The 18,977-nt window shown below is 49.3% G+C and overlaps 1 protein-coding gene across 1 annotated transcript; it reads right to left on the bottom strand.

Moving 5' to 3' along the window:
* Positions 1-7,523: 7,523 nt before the first annotated feature.
* LOC141047884 (histone H2A type 1-like) lies at positions 7,524-18,147 on the bottom strand. Its single transcript, XM_073543204.1, has 2 exons — positions 17,921-18,147; positions 7,524-7,659 (listed from the first exon to the last, which is right to left on the bottom strand). The coding sequence occupies exons 1-2, from the start codon at positions 18,145-18,147 to the stop codon at positions 7,524-7,526; spliced, it is 363 nt and encodes a 120-aa protein (XP_073399305.1).
* Positions 18,148-18,977: the final 830 nt, after the last annotated feature.

Consider the following 18,977-nt stretch of genomic DNA (forward strand, 5'->3'; position numbering starts at 1 on the left):
CTCGAGATCAAACTGCGGAGTCAGCCGCCTACGCAATCTGCAAGAACTTTATCCAAGTGTACGGTTGCCCTCAACGGATACATTCAGATCAGGGAGCATGCTTCCTGAGGAAGGTCATGGAGGAGCTACATTGTCTCTATGGTATCAATAAATCTCGGACCACACTATACCACCCACAGGGAAACGGGGCCTGCGAGCGCTTTAATCAGACACTAATTCAAATGTGTACCCTGGAGAGTGACTGGAAGGCCCGCTGGCCTGAGTATGTCCCTGAACTAGTGTGGGTCTATAACAACCGCGTGCACCGAGTTACCGGCTATACCGCCTACTCACTGCTATTCGGGCGAGAAGGCAAAGGGATCACGGAGGTAGAACTAAACCGGGAGGAACCCCAACCCTGGTCTGGAGTGTCATCATGGTTCCGAAACCACTGACACACACCGGCTACAGACCCTTCACCGCATCATCCAGACAAAACTCCAGGACCTAGAGCACCCAGGGGGGACTCTACCTCCACCCACCGACTTTCAGACTGGGGATCGAGTACTCGTACTAGACCAGCACCCCCAGAACAAGCTAGAACCCCGGTGGGAAGAGAGTCCTTACCGAGTATTGCGCCGAATAAGCCCCGATGGGCTTGTGTACGAGATACGACCTGAAAGTGGCGGGGCATTTCCCACTCGTACTGTGCACGGTAATATGTTGCGGCCCTGTACATCCAACGATCCCGTGCAACCCGAACCCACTCCTCAGGCCCCCGAACCAATGCCCATGGTCTGGGACCTAGATGATGAAGAAGATAGCCCAGCGGTACAAGCGGGCCATCCAAGGAACAATATCTCAGCAAGTCACGCCAGCCCACCAGAATCGGCCAGTCCACCACCTACCACCACCCCAGAAAGCTCCACCACAGTCAAACTAAGGCGCTCTGAGCGGTCAACAGCCAGCAAACCCCCCGAACGCTACGAACAGGATCAGTTCGTATGGCAACAGGAACTTTTGTCTCAAAAGGCCAACCCGAGCCTACCAAGACCCTTGCCCGAGGACTGGCGAGCATACAGGATGGGGGAGTGTAGGAGGAGAGACCTCCGCCGAGTACCCAGGCCGGAACCGAGGGGACCGTCTTCCAGGTTGCTGGGTATCTGTTTCCAGGGAGCAGAGCTAGGGGATGGACTGCTGAGACTGACAGGGCAGTTGGGGGAGGAGTCCAGAGAAGAGGGGTGGAGATGGCCAGACTGTGTGAGTCAGCAGAACGATGGAGAAGGAGGTGGAGACTTGGGGAGAGCCAGAGAGCGAGAGCCACGAGCAGCTTCCAGAGAGGAGGACAGCGACAGGAGGGATACTCTCGGTGGACCACACGGAGACGGTGCCAAGCTTACCGACACTGCTGTCTCAGTCCAGTTCTCGGCTGCGGCCTACATGCAGCCGTCTGCGGCCGACGCCGCCTCACTCCAGCTCGTGGCTGCGGCCTCCTCGCTGCTGCCCGCAGCCACCGCCTCTTCACTCCTGACCACGGCGGTGACTCCTCCTTTGCCGCCCGCAGCTGCCACTGCCCTGCTCCAGTCCGCGGTAGAGACTGGGCCTGTGCCCGCTGCGGATCCTCCAGTGCGACCTCAGACTGTGCCTGTGGCCTATCAACCGCCACTTATCACCGCCACTGCCAGTCCCTGTCGGAGTTGCGGCCTCCACTCTCCCAATCCCAGGCGGTATTCCGCTGCCTCCGCTGAGGGACATCCCGCCAAGGAACTCTCCGCGGGCCTGTTGCGCCCCTACTCCTCCCGGGCGTCGGAACGCCCGAAGACTATGCCAGATCTTCAGCGGCTGGGCCCAGTGGCTGCAACGCAGACACACCGTGGAACAGAACGCCGAGGGACGTCAGGACGCATAAGTGATACATAGTGACTAAGGACCCGTAGTCGGCCATTCCGTGACCATATAGTGACCGGTCTTTGCCGGATTAGTCGTGTTCTCCCAATCCTTGTTTATGTGTATTGACTCCCTGCGAGGACAACTACTATTATTCTGTTGGTTGCGTAACAATAGCCCTAACGGCATTTATCTATAAAAGTTAACGTTTAAAGTCATTTCTGTCTCGCGTCTAGTCACTGCATCCTGCGTACCTGCTTTTACCACATATACGCCTGTTTAACCCCTTCAGCTCTGATCTATTATACTCCTGGTACTCTGACCTCAGAATGTTACCTGACAACGTGTTTGTCTCTTCTTTCTGTTTATAATGTACCCTCCTGGCTTGGACTTTGGACTCCTTGACCACTCTGACTCACGGCTTGGCCATGAGAAGTGACTAGCGTCACATTATATCTGGGCCGCTATGTTTTTTTTTTTCCCCAGTATGGATCCTGTTCACATGCTTGGTGACCAGGTGTCGAATTTGATGCAGATGACTCAGGATCTGGCAAAGGATTGCCAGAGTCTGGAGTCATCGCAATATAAGTTGCAGGATCAGATAAATAACTTGATGCAGACCTCCCATAGCCCCCCACTGCTGGCAGTGGCTGTGACATCAGTATCCTCTGATGTACAGTTGGTCACTCCCGAACCTGTGACATCCCTCCCTGATAAATTTTCAGGAGAGAAAGACCAGTTTAGGGTGTTCAGGGAGAACTGTAAGTTATTTTTTACCCTGTGCCCCTGGTCGTCAGGGGAGGAGTTCCAGCGAGTTTGAATAATCATGTCCCTACTGCAAGGGGGTCCTCAGACTTGGGCATTTTCTTTGTCCCCACAAGCCCCCAGAGTGGTTTTCCGTTGATGCCTTTTTTGACAGTTTAGGTCTGATAATAATGATAATCTTTATTTTTATATAGCGCTAAAATATTCCGCAGCGCTTTACAGTTTGCACACATTATCATCACTGTCCCTGATGGGGCTCACAATCTAAATTCCCTAACTGTATATCTTTTGGAATGTGGGAGGAAACCGGAGTACCCTGAGGAAACCCACACAAACACGGGGAGAACATACAAACTCCTTGCAGATGTCATTGGTGGGATTCGAACCCAGGACTCCAGCGCTGATCTATGATGAACCCAACAGAATCCAGGTAGCTGAGGCTAAGATCATGAACCTGGCACGGGGGGGTCGCACAGCTGAGGACTACTGTACTGAGTTCCGGCAGTGGTCCACCGAGGTTCTGTGGAACGTTGCTGCTCTCAGGTGCCAGTTCCAAAGAGGCCTTTCTGAAACACTCAAGGATGTTCTGGTCCTCCATGGTGCCCCTTGTTCTCTGATGGAGGCCATGACTCAGGCCATACGAATGGACCGCAGAATCTGGAGACAAGGTGAACAGCAGGTCACATGTTTTACTTTCCCGGAGCAGGTCCATTTACCCGAGGTTAGAGTTGCCAGTCTTTGTGTTGTGGAGAGAAGACGGAGACAATATCTCTGACTCTGTCTATATTGTGGTCTCTCTGGACATTTTCTTAAGAATTGCCCAACTTGTCCTCAAGCCACCAAACCATCAGGAGAATGTCTGAGTCTGGGTGACGACCGAGGAGGTCACCCAGACTCCCAGGTACCTTTTTCTTTCTCTGACAAAGTACTGGTTCTTGCAATGATTTACTTCGAGAACCAGGGGTTATCAACAATCATAGAAACAAGGAATTTTTCTGGCACAGGAGTCCTTTTCATAAAAAAAATATTTTCTTTATTTAGACATCTTCATAGATAAAAACAGTACATGAGGGGGAGACTCCCAACGCTGACGCGTTTCGGACCCGTTAAAAACGGTCCTTCCTCAAAGACATACAAACATAAAATCAACAAATTCCCTTTATGTTCTTAACCAACAACAGCACATGTGATTAATTAAAAAGACCACCTCCCATTAACTATTTAACAGTCATTACAATATTCATGGAGTGTGGTCCCACAAAAGAAAACACATGATGATATCCTAACACCACAGGAAGTGTGTGCATGTGTACTAATTTCATGTGCATGTTAAGTAAAGATATCTCAATAAATCAATGTGAACTAACACAGCTGAGTAAAAATCTGCACGATCTTACAATAGAAAGGTCACAAACGTTAACCCCCCTTGTCACCGCTACAGGGTAAGTGGGAAGAGCCAGGCAAAGCTCCAGAATTGGCGCATCTAATAGATGTGCCTTTTCTGGGCAGCTGCTGGCTGATGTTTTTAGGCTGGGGGCTCCATATCCATGGCCCCTTACCAGCCTGAGAATAGTAGCCCGCACCTGTGAGTTTTGCTGGGTTGGTTCAAAAACATAGGGGGAACAACGTGGGGTTTTTCATTCATTCTCCTCTGCTTGCGCTGATCACCGGCAGAGCAGGGGAGAATGATGACAGCCGTGTTCAGCACCTGCCGCCGGGGAACAGCGCTTACAGTAGCGCTTCATCCTCGGCGGCCATCCATGTGGTACTGAGGCGGCACACGGTTGGCACACGTATTACACACACGGACACTGATATTTCCGGTCCCCGAAGTATCAGGACGTGTGAAACTCGCCTTAAATAGCTTCCTCTACTGTTATGTACATCACTGTCTCTTACATAGTGTATTCTTGTTATTTTTCTTATTCACAGCGGCCACTTTTATTACATAGTCCTTGTCACGGGATTACCGCAACAGAGAGGAGCCAGAAGACCGCAGCGTCTGATTGCTCCTACTCCTGCGCTAAAAAGAAGCACTTCTTTTTAAATGGTGTTTATTTCTTTTGGCAGAAAAGGGGTTAATAGGCCATGTTGGAAACTAGTATGAGCTCTCAGCTGAGCTCAGTTAGCCACTCCCATCCCCTTTATAATCTGGGTCCTGATTCAAACCCACGTCAGAGCTAGCTTTTACTGCATGGCTTGGAGGAGAGGTGTTTATATGAGGAGTTTTGGAGGAGTTATCTGTGACTGTTGCGTGGGTTTGTAAGTGTGATAATTCACTTCCCTTCTCTTACTTTGGTTTTTCCCACGTCCTCCACTCCCCAGTGCATTCCTCTGTTATGTTTGAATGACTATTTGTATGCTTGGTATTTTCAGTTTATCCTTGTTTGTGTTGCCTTGTTCTTCGGGTTGGTGTACTGCGGTGCACAGCAGCACCCCTCTTCCCTTTGTGGTGGAAGAAAACAGACGGAGGGCTAACTCAGGAATCATAGAATCATAGAATCATAGAATCGTAGAGTTGGAAGGGACCTCCTGGGCCATCTGGTCCAACCCCCTGCTCAAAGCAGGATTCGCTAAATCATCCCAGTCAGATGTCTGTCCAGCCTCTGTTTGAAGACTTCCATTGAAGGAGAACTCACCACTTCTCGTGGCAGCCTGTTCCACTCATTGATCACTCTAACTGTCAAAAAGTTTTTTCTAATATCTAATTTGTGTCTCCTCCCATTCAGTTTCATCCCATTGCTTCTAGTCTTTCCTTGTGCAAATGAGAATAAAGTTGATCCTTCTACAATGTGACAGCCCTTTAGATATTTGTAGACAGCAATTAAGTCTCCTCTCAGTCTTCTCTTTTGCAAACTAAACATTCCCAAATCCTGCAACCTTTCCTCATAAGACAGGGTTTGCAGACCGGTCACCATTCTGGTCGCTCTTTTCTGAACTTGCTCCAGTTTGTTGATGTCTTTTTTAAAATGTGGTGCCCAAAACTGGACACAATATTCCAGATGAGGTCTGACCAAAGAGGAGTAGAGGGAAATAATGAGATAAGGCGAGGGTGGTGGTCCCAGCATCTTCACCTTCATAAGTATCCCGGGGAATAGGGCAAGCTAGGGTGCCCCCTAGTGGTAGGGACAGGGAAGGAGCCCCTGGTCCTGGGTCACCGGACAGCTGAGTCATGACAGTCCTCTCGTTAGATATAAAATGACTGCTGATGGAGCAGCCAGTGACCAGAAGACCAGTCCATCAGCTCCTCCATTAATTAGAAAATAAGCTCCTTCAGCAGACATAGCATTATATATCTAATAAGACAGGACAGCATGTAATAAAAAACAGGGCTCTAAATAACCTGATATGTAAGAGACGGAGCTGTACATAAGAGGGCACTGTGTAATAAGGGACTGCAATATACATAAAGGAGACTGCCATATATACTCTGAAATAAGCCAAGTTTGTCAGCACATTTTTTATGCTGAAAAAGCCCCCCTCGGCTTATACTCGAGTGAGGGTCCCAGAAGACAGCAGGGGAACGGCAGCGGCGGAGCAGCAGGTCACAGGAGGCAGGAGTCAGCTGCTGCGGCTAACACCTGTGCCCACTGCTAAAGAGAATTGAATATTCACTGCTCTCCATGCCCATGTGAGTGGAGAGCAGTGAATATTAATTTCTCTTTAATAGCGGACATGTTGTTAGGAGATCTGCATGGAGGAATGGGCCAACATACCAACAACAGTGTGTGGCAACCTTGTGAAGACTTACAGAAAACGTTTGACCTCTGTCATTGCCAACAAAGGATATATCACAAAGTATTGAGATGAAATTTTGTTTCTGACCAAATACTTATTTTCCACCATAATATGCAAATAAAATGAAAAAAAAACAGACAATGTGATTTTCTGGATTTTTTTTTCTCAGTTTGTCTCCCATAGTTGAGGTCTACCTATGATGTAAATTACAGACTCCTCTCATCTTTTTAAGTGGTGGAACTTGCACTATTGCTGACTGACTAAATACTTTTTTGCCCCACTGTATATTTGTCAGTATAGGGGCAAGCTGGGTAGCACATACTTTCAGACACATTGGAGATACACCATCAGGGCCAGGTGCCTTTTTGACCTTAAGTCCCTTCAGGATGCGTATCACCTCTGCCTCGGAGATCACTACTTGGGTGTTGCACAATGAATGATCTTTATATGAACAGACTGAGGAGCTTAGAGATGAATAGCCACTGTGTGTAGAGCTTGCCTCAAATCTGCAGTAGAATTCATTTAACTCTGCTGTCAGACTTCTGCTGGGGTTCACTATAGTGGGGTGGCTTTTATAATTGGTGACCTCTCTTAATCCTCTCCATGCAGATCTAGTATCTTTTGATGAGAACCTTTCCTCCAGAATCTTTGCATACTCGTGTTTGGCTAACTTGATCTCTTTAGATAGCGAGTTCCTAAGTTTCTTGAATTCAGTAATATCGCCTGCTTTATAAGCCTCCTCTTTTCTCTTACGGATCAACCTGACTTTATTTGTAAACCACGGCTTGTTGTTTCCCTGAAAGTGGACAGATTTGGATGGAATAAACGTGTCTTCACAAAAACGGATATATGAGGACACTGCATCAACCCATTCATCCAGACCCGAGCATGTTTCCTGGAATACCTCCCAGTCCGTGCATTCAAAGCATGCTTGTAGTTGCAATTTTGCCTCCTCAGACCATGTCTTCTTTGTATAAACTGTAGGTTTGGGTGTTTTCAACCTTTGCCTGTAGGCTGGAATTAAATGAATTAGACAATGATCTGAAAAGCCCACTGCTGCTCTCCTCACTGCCCTGTAGGCCCCTTTTATGACTGTATAGCAGTGATCAAGCGTATTGTTCTCTCTTGTGTGGACAGATGTGGAGGAGCGGCGCTCACTTGCTCTTGCTCGCCTTGCTGCTCTCAGTCTTCTTTGGTAGCAACGCGGCCTGGATGTTGGGCAGGACGCACCCCTGGGCAATGGTCACCCCACCCAGCAGCCTGTTGAGCTCCTCGTCATTGCGCACCGCCAGCTGCAGGTTGTAATATCCACACGTTATGAAGAATTCAAGGTATTAAACTTTAGATATGTTTTATTCTTCGTCCTCCAGCACACAGCATAACAGTTGCATTCCCATGCTACACAGAAGTGACAGTGAAACTTCCCTTCTCATCCTTCTTGCCTCCACCCCCCCAAGTCCCATAAGTCTGGCTTGCTTAAAGAGACAGATCTAATTATTATACATTACATCATCCCCCTTTTTTTTTTTTTTTTTACTATAAATAACCCATATTACTGATAAATGCAACAACATGAAAACGTCCAAAGAAATCATATGTCCGTTTTGTCTTATTTGTTCAATTCAAAAACCAGAGAAACAAAAACAAAACAAAACAAACAAAACTGTAGTTACACTTCTTCAATAAGCCTCGATGGAGCTCTTCTCTCTCGTGTAGGATAACGTCTGGGCTCATTGAGAGGGTTCATTATTGATGGACCAGCTACCTCTTGTTGGTCCTCTCCACCATTGGATAACAAATCTTCCACCAAAGAGAGTTCATTGTCATCATTCTGCGGTATGACTTTAAAATATGAAGAATTTCGCGTTATGGAGTGTCCATCTCGTTCAGCTGTGATCATGCTGCCTTTCCTTTTAGTAACATAATATTTTGCAGGACCATATACAGGTGAGGTCTTGGTTGGTCTTTGACGTACCACCACGACATCCCCTCTTTCGATGGCACTTGACTGTGTCCTTCGCCTTCTGTCTGCATAACGTTTCATGGCTTGTTTGTTGGAGAAATCTGTGGATCTCACTGAGGAGTCACTCGGTCGGGGATGGCTGGTCACATCAGGGAGACGTATACGCAGGGTTCTGCTGAACATTAAATGAGCTGGAGCAGCATTAGTAGTGGAGTGTGGCGTATTGCGGTAATTACGCATGAATTTGTATAATGACTGTTTCAGTGGGATGTGCTCCAGACTCGCTGCCTTGATACGTTTCCCCAGAGTACGCATAAAACGTTCCACAATTCCATTGGCTTGCGGCCAGCAAGGTGTGATTTTCCTGTGATTGAATCCCAAGTATTCAGAAAATTGTGTAAACACATGTCCATTGAATGGAGGTCCATTGTCTGTTTTGACCACTCTTGGAATACTGTGACGATTCTGGCCAAATACGTCCGAGAGTGGACCCTCTGGGTCGTGGATCAGGAGCCCCTGGGCCGAGCTCACCAGGTGAAGACCGACCCCTGTACAGTGATCGTTAGGGGCAGGACCGCAGGGGGCAGAACCGCGACAGCCGGTACCAGGAGGGACGGCTCGAAGGACAGGCAGGCAGAACAAGAGTACCAGGACGGAATAGCAGAGGGCACTGGGCAGAAGTCCACAGGAGGAGAGTCGGAGCGGAGGGGACAGGGCAGAGACAGGCAGACAGGAGCGGAGCAGGACACAAGGCACACAGGGGGAAATAGCCCTAGACAGAAGGACAGGCAGGGTACTCTAGAGCAGATATGCGGCCGGTGAGTGCAGGGAAGTCACACAATCACCAGGCGCCCTCAGAATAGGGCGGACGCCTGATATATCCTGAACCAGGAAGTACGTCCTACAGGCCCGCCCCTCAGCGACGCCCCCCACTAGCGGAAGAGAGCGGGGGAACGCGCGCGCGCGGCCTAAGGCCGGCGCGGGTACCCGCAGCAGGGCGGAGGGCAGAGCGGAAGTGCGCGTGGACAGGAGCGCGCAGGTGAGGGAACGCTGCGGCGGGCACCGCCGCTGAAGGGGCATCGGCGGGCACGGCCGCCGATGTCACAGTACCCCCCATAGGTCCTCCCCTTCTGAGGTTGGCCAGAAATCTTTTCATGATAAGGGGGGCATCGACATTCTCTCGGGGCTCCCAGGACCTCTCCTCTGGACCAAAACCCTTCCAGTCGATAAGAAAAAGAGTCTTACCCTTGACCCTTTTCATGGCCAAAATGTCCTTTACTTCAAAGACATCGTCCGAACAAATTGGCGAAGGAGGGGACATGGAGGTTGGTTGGAACTGATTCAGAACTACAGGTTTAAGGAGCGAGACATGGAAGGCGTTAGGGACTCGGAGCGATGCCGGCAACCTCAATTTGTAGGCTACCTCGTTAATGCGCCCAAGTACTTCAAAAGGCCCGATGTATCGAGGACTTAACTTGTAAGCAGGGACTTTTAGGCGGATATGTTTGGTTGAAAGCCAGACTTTGTCCCCGGGATGGTATGGGGGTAGATCCCTTCGTCTCTTGTCTGCGTGTCTCTTAATTCGAATGCTGGCTACCTCGAGCGCCTCCCTGGTCTCCCTCCAGATTTGCGAAAATTCCTTGGCGAGAGTATCTGCTGCAGGAACTCCAGACGATGCGGAAAAGGGCAGCGGAACACCAGGATTTAGCCCAGTTACTACAAAGAACGGCGTCTTGGCCATTGATTCGCTGGGATGATTATTATGAGCGAATTCTGCCCAAGGTAGGAGTGAGACCCAATTATCCTGATGGGCGTTAGAAAAGTGGCGTAAGTAGGTAGTCAAAATTTGATTAATCCGTTCCACTTGGCCATTGGTTTGCGGATGATACGCTGAGGAGAAGTCGAGAGACATGCCCAGGAGCCGACAGAGAGCTCCAGAATCGGGAGGTAAACTGGACCCCTCGATCGGTCACGATTCGTAGAGGAAGACCATGCAGTCTGAAGATCTGGTGGATAAAGATCTCGGCCAACTTCGGAGCAGATGGCAGTCCGGACAAGGGAATGAAGTGGGCCATCTTGGAGAAGCGGTCTGCGACGACTAAGATGGTAGTACATCCAGCAGAGCGAGGCAGATCAGTCACGAAATCCATTGCGATTTGCTGCCAAGGGGCCTCTGGCACAGGCAACGGGTGAAGGAGACCGGAGGGCAGAGTCCTCGGAACCTTGTTCTGAGCACAGGTCCTGCAGGAGGCTACAAAGTCCTTTGCGTCTTGGTGGAGAGAGGGCCACCAGTAATACCGGGAGAGAAGCAAAAGGGTCTTCTTAATCCCAACGTGCCCAGCAACCTTGGAGGAATGCCCCCAGCGCAGCACCTCCAGACGCTTGTTCAAAGGGACGAAGGTCTTGCCAGGCGGAAGAGTAGAGAATCTCACAGGAGCCACGGAGATAACTTTAGCCGGCTCGATAATATATGATGGATCCTCCTCCTTTTCAGGTGACTGCAAGGACCTGGAAAGTGCATCAGCCTTGATGTTCTTACTGCCGGGCCGGAAGTGGAGCTTAAACTCAAAACGGGAAAAATACAGGGCCCACCTGGCTTGTCTGGAGTTGAGTCTCTGGGCGGATTGCAGGTAGGCCAAGTTCTTGTGGTCCGTGAAGATAGTAAAGGGATGCACTGCCCCTTCGAGCAGATATCGCCATTCCTCCAGCGCCATCTTAATGGCCAACAATTCCCGGTCCCCAATGGAGTAGTTGCACTCCGCAGGGGAAAAGGATTTGGAGAAGAACCCGCAGGGGACTAGACGTCCGGATGGAGCCTGTTGGGAAAGGACCGCCCCAGCTCCAGTGGAGGAGGCATCCACTTCTAGGATGAAGGGCCTACTGGCCACTGGGCGGTGTAGGATCGGAGCAGAGGCAAAAGAGCGTTTCAGGGCAAGGAAGGCGTCCTCGGCTTCGGAAGACCAGCCGTTAGACTTCGTCCCCTTACGGGTCAGGACCGTGATGGGCTTGGTAACTGTAGAAAAGTGGGGTACAAACTGTCGGTAATAGTTAGCGAAGCCGAGGAAACGCTGGATGGCCTTTATGCCAACTGGACGAGGCCACTGGAGTACCGCGGACAGCTTCTCCGGATCCATCTTTAGGCCGGAATCCGTGATGATATATCCCAAGAAAGGTAACGCTGTTTGCTCGAAGAGGCACTTCTCAATCTTGGCGTAAAGACGATTTTCTCGAAGGCGCTGCAGGACCATGCGTACACTTCTCCGATGGGAGGACAGATCGGCCGAGAAAACGAGGATATCATCCAAATATACCACCACGCAGGAATAAAGTAGGTCCCGGAATACCTCGTTTACGAATTCCTGAAACACCGCCGGAGCATTGCAGAGACCGAACGGCATGACCAAGTATTCATAATGGCCGTCCCGAGTATTGAAGGCCGTCTTCCACTCGTCCCCTGCTCGGATTCGGATTAAGTTGTAAGCTCCCCGCAGATCCAACTTCGTGAAGATCCTGGCCCCCCTCAGCCGGTCGAAGAGTTCTGGAATCAGCGGGAGCGGGTACCGGTTTTTAACAGTGATGTTGTTCAGGCCCCGGTAATCAATACAGGGTCGCAGGGACCCATCTTTCTTCCGAACGAAGAAGAAACCCGCGCCCGCAGGGGACGAGGATTTCCGGATGAACCCCTTGGCCAGATTCTCTTGTATGTATTCCGTCATAGCCGTGGTCTCTGCTGGGGATAGAGGATAAGTTCTCCCTCTGGGAGGGGTGGCTCCGGGGATCAGGTCGATAGGGCAGTCATAGGAGCGATGAGGTGGTAAAGAGTCCGCCTCCCTCTTGCTGAATACATCGGCATACGCGTGATAGGGTGCGGGAAGGCCAAGAAGGTCGGCTGGCTTCGACCACGGACGGGGACGAATGAGAGCCCGCAGGCAGTGCTCCTGGCAGGAGTGCCCCCAACGGAGAACTTCCCCAGAGCGCCAGTCAATCACCGGCTCATGCCGTCTGAGCCAGGGTAACCCAAGAAGAACAGCATGGGCTAGTTGCGGCAGGACATAAAAGGCTATTCTCTCGAGGTGGAGTGCTCCGATTTGAAGATCTACTTCGACGGTAACCGTGGTGATGAGTCCGGGTAGAGGTTTACCATCGACGGAGGAAATAGCACGAGGGTTCCTCAATACATTTACCGGGATCCGGAGTTTATCAACCTCCTCCTGGCGGATGAAATTACCAGCAGCACCCGAGTCCACATACGCCTCCACAGATCCACGCTCCCGACCTGCAATTATCAAAGCTGAAAGGGTAAGGGGGAGAGAGGAATTTTGATCACCTAGGGGGTCCTCTCTTACCTGACCTAGGTGGAGGCATTTCCCGGCCTCTCTGGCTTCTCCGGACAAGAGCGCACAAAATGGTTGGCCCCTCCGCAGTACAGGCAGAGTCCCTTGGTCATCCTCTCCCTGCGCCGCTGCTCGGACAGTCTGACACGATCAATCTGCATGGGCTCAGGAGCGGTACTAACAGGAGATGCAGGGAAACGAGGGACAGGAGCCTGGTACAGCCTAAAGCACCTTCTCTCCCCGACCGCCTCTTGAGCGCGCTCCTGAAAGCGTAGATCAATACGAGTGGCCAGAGAAATAAGGTCCTCCAGGGTGGTGGGAGTGTCTCGCCCGGCAAGCTCATCCTTGATCTTACTGGAGAGACCTCTCCAAAAGGCTCCCACAAGAGCCTCATTGTTCCATCCCAACTCTGAAGACAGGGTCCGAAAGCGGATGGCATACTGCCCCACAGTAAGGGAACCCTGGCGGAGGTTAAAAAGGGCCTCCGTAGTGGACGCTAAGCGACCCGGTTCATCGAATACCTTGCGAAAGGTTTCCAAGAAATTCTGAATGCTAGACACTACGGGGTCATCCCTCTCCCACAACGGATTCACCCAGGACAGAGCCTCACCCTCGAGATGGGACACAATGAACGCCACCTTGGCGCGGTCAGTAGGATACTGGAGGGGGGCCAGCTCAAAGTGCAGTCTGCACTGATTCAGAAAACCCCGGCATAACTTAGGGTCTCCGCTGTACCTGGGGGGTTTACCCAGACGGGGAGACGGAGCTGAGACTACGTCTCGGGGGGAAGTTGTTGCGGCCGCAGAGGATTGCAGAGCAAGCAATCGATCATCCACGGATGCCATGTAACTTAAGATGTGGGATTGAGCGTCGCGCTGCTGCGCGAGCTCCTGCTGGAGGCTGGCCAGGAGGGGGGCGTGCCCGGGGTCTGAGGTCTGCAAGGCGGATAGCCGGGTGTCCATTGACTTCATGAAGGACATTATCCGGGTCTGATTTTCTCGTAGGAAAAGCAGTTCCTTCTGTGTAGCGGCCGCGGCACCGGCGGGATCCATGGCCTGGTGATACTGTGACGATTCTGGCCAAATACGTCCGAGAGTGGACCCTCTGGGTCGTGGATCAGGAGCCCCTGGGCCGAGCTCACCAGGTGAAGACCGACCCCTGTACAGGGATCGTTAGGGGCAGGACCGCAGGGGGCAGAACCGCGACAGCCGGTACCAGGAGGGACGGCTCGAAGGACAGGCAGGCAGAACAAGAGTACCAGGACGGAATAGCAGAGGGCACTGGGCAGAAGTCCACAGGAGGAGAGTCGGAGCGGAGGGGACAGGGCAGAGACAGGCAGACAGGAGCGGAGCAGGACACAAGGCACACAGGGGGAAATAGCCCTAGACAGAAGGACAGGCAGGGTACTCTAGAGCAGATATGCGGCCGGTGAGTGCAGGGAAGTCACACAATCACCAGGCGCCCTCAGAATAGGGCGGACGCCTGATATATCCTGAACCAGGAAGTACGTCCTACAGGCCCGCCCCTCAGCGACGCCCCCCACTAGCGGAAGAGAGCGGGGGAACGCGCGCGCGCAGCCTAAGGCCGGCACGGGTACCCGCAGCAGGGCGGAGGGCAGAGCGGAAGTGCGCGTGGACAGGAGCGCGCAGGTGAGGGAACGCTGCGGCGGGCACCGCTGCTGAAGGGGCATCGGCGGGCACGGCCGCCGATGTCACAAATACCATATGGCGAGAAAATGTAGTCCAGCTCTGGTATGACATTATTAGCGGATGTTGAAGAGATAAATGAAATGACAGGGTATCGAGAATATTCATCAATTGTTACGAGAATGTATTGGCCATTTGGCAATGGTCCATATACTGTATATCGACTGCCACTTCCTCCCAGACAGCAGTGGGTAACGGAGACATTTGTAATGGCTCTAAGTTTGATGATGGAGTGATTAATTGACAAGTAGAACAGCGTCTAATCTTTTCTTCCACCAAGTGATCCATATTTGGGAACCACACTTTTTCTCGGAGTAACTTCTTTGTGCCAACAATTCCTAAATGACCTTCATGTGCTATCTGTATGACTAAGTTACGCAAAGTCTTAGGTACAACTAGTTTGGTACCTCGAAGAATGAGGTGTTCTTCAGTGACTGTTAATTCCTCACGTACGTTTGAGAATAGTTTTAACTCTTTCAGATCAATCTCAGAATCAGGAAATTTTTCCTTTTGAATTTCATGCCACCTTCGATTTTGGATGATTTGTATTAGGGCACAGAGTGTCTTGTCTTTTGTTGTTTTATTTATAAATTGATCAAGAGAAAGTGCTTTTGGCACGGCATGATCTGTAACAAAACGTAGGTATTCCTCAATGGAGGAATGCACAGGTATATCATCATTAGTAGGATGTCTTGAAAGATAATCAGCCGGATTGCTGTATTTTCCAGGTTTGTGAACAATTTTATAGTTGTAGTCCTGTAGACGTAGGCCCCATCGTTCAATTCGTGCAGGCATTTTAGCTCTGGGATTTCCAAAAATTGTAAGAAGTGCTTGATGATCTGTGACAATGGTGAAGGGAGCTCCATAGAGAAATAAGTGAAAGTGTTCACATCCCCAGACAACTGCCAAGCTTTCTTTTTCAGGTTGAGAATATTTTCTTTCAGTGTTTGTTAAGCTCTTACTTGCATAAGAAATGATGTGAGGATTTTGATTGTTATCCTTGTACTGCGCTAGAATAGCACCCAGTCCCACGGGACTGGCGTCCACAATCAGTTCAGTTCGAAGAGCTGGATCAAAATAAGCCATAGTGGTTGTCGAGCAGAGTTCATTTTTAATTGTTTCAAAAGAGGCCTGACAGTCTTGAGACTATTGAAAAATACAACTTTGTTTTGTAAGTTCCCGTAGTGGATTGCTGATTGTTGAAAAATTCGGAATATATCTAGCACAGTAACTTGCCATTCCAAGGAAAGAACGCACTTCACTGGCATCCTGTGGAATTGAGGCTGTTCTGATAGCTTCCACTTTCTTGGGGTCTGGTTGTACTCCTTTTGCCGAGAAGATGTGACCATAGAATTCTAATGAACCCTTGTCAAACTCGCACTTCTCTTTGTTTAAACTGAGTCCAGCAGAAAGCAGACATTCGAAGATAGCATATAGAGCACGATTATGCTCAGCTTGAGTTTTACCAAAAACCAATATGTCATCACTGTAATTAAAGGCATTTGGGATGTGTTGAATGACACTCCTTATTGCATCCTGAAAAATTTCTGCTGCTGAGCAGACTCCAAAAGTCAATCTTTTGTATCTTCTGAGGCCCACATGGGTGGAAAATGTGGTCAAGTATCGGGACTCTGGACTCAGTTCTAATTGATGATATCCTTTATTGAGGTCGAGCTTTGAGAAGACGGTGGCTCCATTTGATAAATGAATAATGTCATCAATCGTAGGTGAGATATGTCTTTCCCTCTGTATAGCGGTGTTGGGCAGGCGCATGTCAACACACAGTCTCACTTGATCAGGAGTCTTTGGTTTTGGAACTACCACAAGTGGAGAGACCCACGGAGTGGGACCAGTAACAGTTTCAATAACGTCCTCATCCATGAGCAATTGGAGTTCTTTTTCTACCTTCTGTTTCAGGTGAAATGGAATATGCCTGTGAGGCTGGGCTACTGGACGAACATTGTCATCCACATGAAGGTGTACTTGAGAGTCCTTTAGTTTTCCCAAACCACTAAATAGGGAGGGAAAGCTGTTCACCATAGTTTGTACATCCATATCCGCAGGGTCAGTTATGGTATGAATAACCTGGATGAGCCCTAGCTCCAAGGCAGTGTGATAGCTGAGAAGACAGCCTCCCGATCCTTGTAATGTGTGGAAAGTGGTTTTCTGCCTGTTTTCTTTATATCTAATTTCAGCATCAAATTGTCCCATTATAGCTAGAGGTGTTTTAGATCCATAAGGAAAGATTTTAGTCTGCACTTGTTGTAAGACTGGCCTTGTTTTCAATTGTTCATATGTAGTGCCATCTATGATATCCACTGAAGCTCCTGTATCTATTGTAAAGGTAATGTCAGTGTTGCAGATTGAGAGTGTAACACAGGGAGACTGTACTGAACCAGTGACAGAGGTAGTGAACACATAGTTCTCAGTCGCAGACATTTCTTCTGTGTCCTGATTTATCACTTTTACCTCTGCAGATTTTGTCATAGGCAGCGGAGGCTTGTAGTGCACTGATTTGCAAACAGCTGCAAAATGATTCCCTTTTCCACATTTACTGCAGGTTTGTCCCATAGCTGGACATTTGTTCTGGTGGTGAGGGAAATCCTGTCCACATGTATAACATTTCTTCTGTTTCTGGGCTTGTTTGTCTGGTAAATTTTTCTGTTTGAGATTATGCACATGTAATTTATCCCCATTCTCCATTACGGTAGCCTGATGATCTGCTATTTCTATAGCATGGGCCATTTTGAGCAAATCATGTAGAGAGATATCCTGCTGCAGAGCCTTACGCCTTAGGTTATTAGACGAGCAGGTGACAATTATTTGAGTTAGGATTTCATCATCTACATCTGTAAAGGCACATCCATGTGCTAACTCTTTCAGCCGTGTGACATAAGTGTCTATGGACTCTTCTGGAAGCTGCTTGGCAATCCTGAATTTATATCTTTCATATCTGATGTTCTGTTTAGGGTTGAAGTAGCCAGTGAGAGCTTTAGTGCAGTTGTTGTATGTGTCTGTTTCTGCTGCAGGTAACGTACTGTATATGTCATAGACTCCTGTGCCTGCACAATGCAGGAGCAAAGCTCTCTTTCTTTTCTCCTCCTTTATGTCCATGGCTTCTAGGAAATTCTCAAATCTGTTTAGCCATTTTCTCCAGTTATGGGAGAGATTAATGACATCAGTCATATCAAATTGTGGGAATGTGTGCAAGTAGTCAGCCATGATAGAGTCTCTCAGTGGTGCTGGCGTGTGAAGCGGTAAAATATAGTCCGTACTCACAGCAGTAGGTGATTATATCCCATCCTCGTCGCCAGTTGTAATATCCACACGTTATGAAGAATTCAAGGTATTAAACTTTAGATATGTTTTATTCTTCGTCCTCCAGCACACAGCATAACAGTTGCATTCCCATGCTACACAGAAGTGAAAGTGAAACTTCCCTTCTCATCCTTCTTGCCTCCACCCCCCAAGTCCCATAAGTCTGGCTTGCTTAAAGAGACAGATCTAATTATTATACATTACACAGGTGACGGGGGATGATGCGGGTCTTTTTGTTGTCCCGGGCAGCATTGCCGGCCAATTCTAGAATCTCAGCCGTCAGATACTCCAGCACAGCGGCCAGATACACCGGAGCGCCGGCGCCAACTCTCTCGGCATAATTGCCCTTGCGGAGAAGCCTGTGCACACGGCCGACTGGGAACTGGAGTCCTGCCCGGGATGAGCGTGTCTTGGCCTTAGCTCGGACTTTGCCTCCTTGTTTGCCACGTCCAGACATCGCGCTGATCTTCTTCTACTGCAGACAGGGAAGAAAAATTCTCCAGAGATCTCTTAAGCATACCAGTATAGGGATGAGGGGTTCATGCATACCAGGATAGGGACGAGGTGGCCATGCATACAGTGCCTTGCGAAAGTATTCGGCTCCCTGGAACTTTTCAACCTTTTCTCACGTACCATGCTTCAAACATAAAGATACCAAGTGCAAATTTTTGGTGAAGAATCAACAATAAGTGGGACACACTTGTGAAGTTGAACGAAATTTATTGGTTATTTTAAATGTTTGTGGAAATGCAAAAACTGAAAAGTGGGGGGTGCAATATTATTCTGCCCCTTTACTTTCTGCATCAAACTCACTCCAGAAGTTCATTATGGATCTCTGAATGATCCAATGTTGTCCTGAATGATTAATGATGATAAATATAATCCACCTGCGTGTAATCAAGTCTCCGTTTAAATGCACCTGCTCTGTGATAGTCTCAGGGTTCTGTTTGAAGCACAGAGAGCATCATGAAGACCAAGGAACACAACAGGCAGGTCCGTGATACTGTTGTGGAGAAGTTTAAAGTGGGATTTGGATACAAAATGATTTCCAAAACTTTAAACATCCCAAGGAGCACTGTGCAAGCGATCATATTGAAATGGAAGGAGTATCATACCGCTGCAAATCTACCAAGACCCGGCCGTCCCTCTAAACTTTCATCTCAAACAAGGAGAAGACTGATCAGAGATGCAGCCAAGAGGCACATGATCACTCTGGATGAACTGCAGAGATCTACAGCTGAGGTGGGACAGTCTGTCCATAGGACAACAATCAGTCGTACACTGCAC

Source organism: Dendrobates tinctorius, unplaced genomic scaffold (genome assembly GCF_039654945.1).
Source record: "Dendrobates tinctorius isolate UK_male_01 unplaced genomic scaffold, ASM3965494v1 ptg000129l, whole genome shotgun sequence".
Classification (NCBI taxonomy): Eukaryota; Metazoa; Chordata; class Amphibia; order Anura; family Dendrobatidae; genus Dendrobates; species Dendrobates tinctorius.

What these genes read in the sequence shown, in the direction of transcription:
- LOC141047884 (XM_073543204.1), bottom strand. Translation starts at nt 18,147, where the DNA reads ATGTCTGGACGTGGCAAACAAGGAGGCAAAGTCCGAGCTAAGGCCAAG. An exon ending in GCTGCCCGGGACAACAAAAA is followed by an intron (nt 7,660 to 17,920) that starts GACCCGCATCAT and finishes CAACCTGCAGCT; the next exon opens with GGCGGTGCGCAATGACGAGG.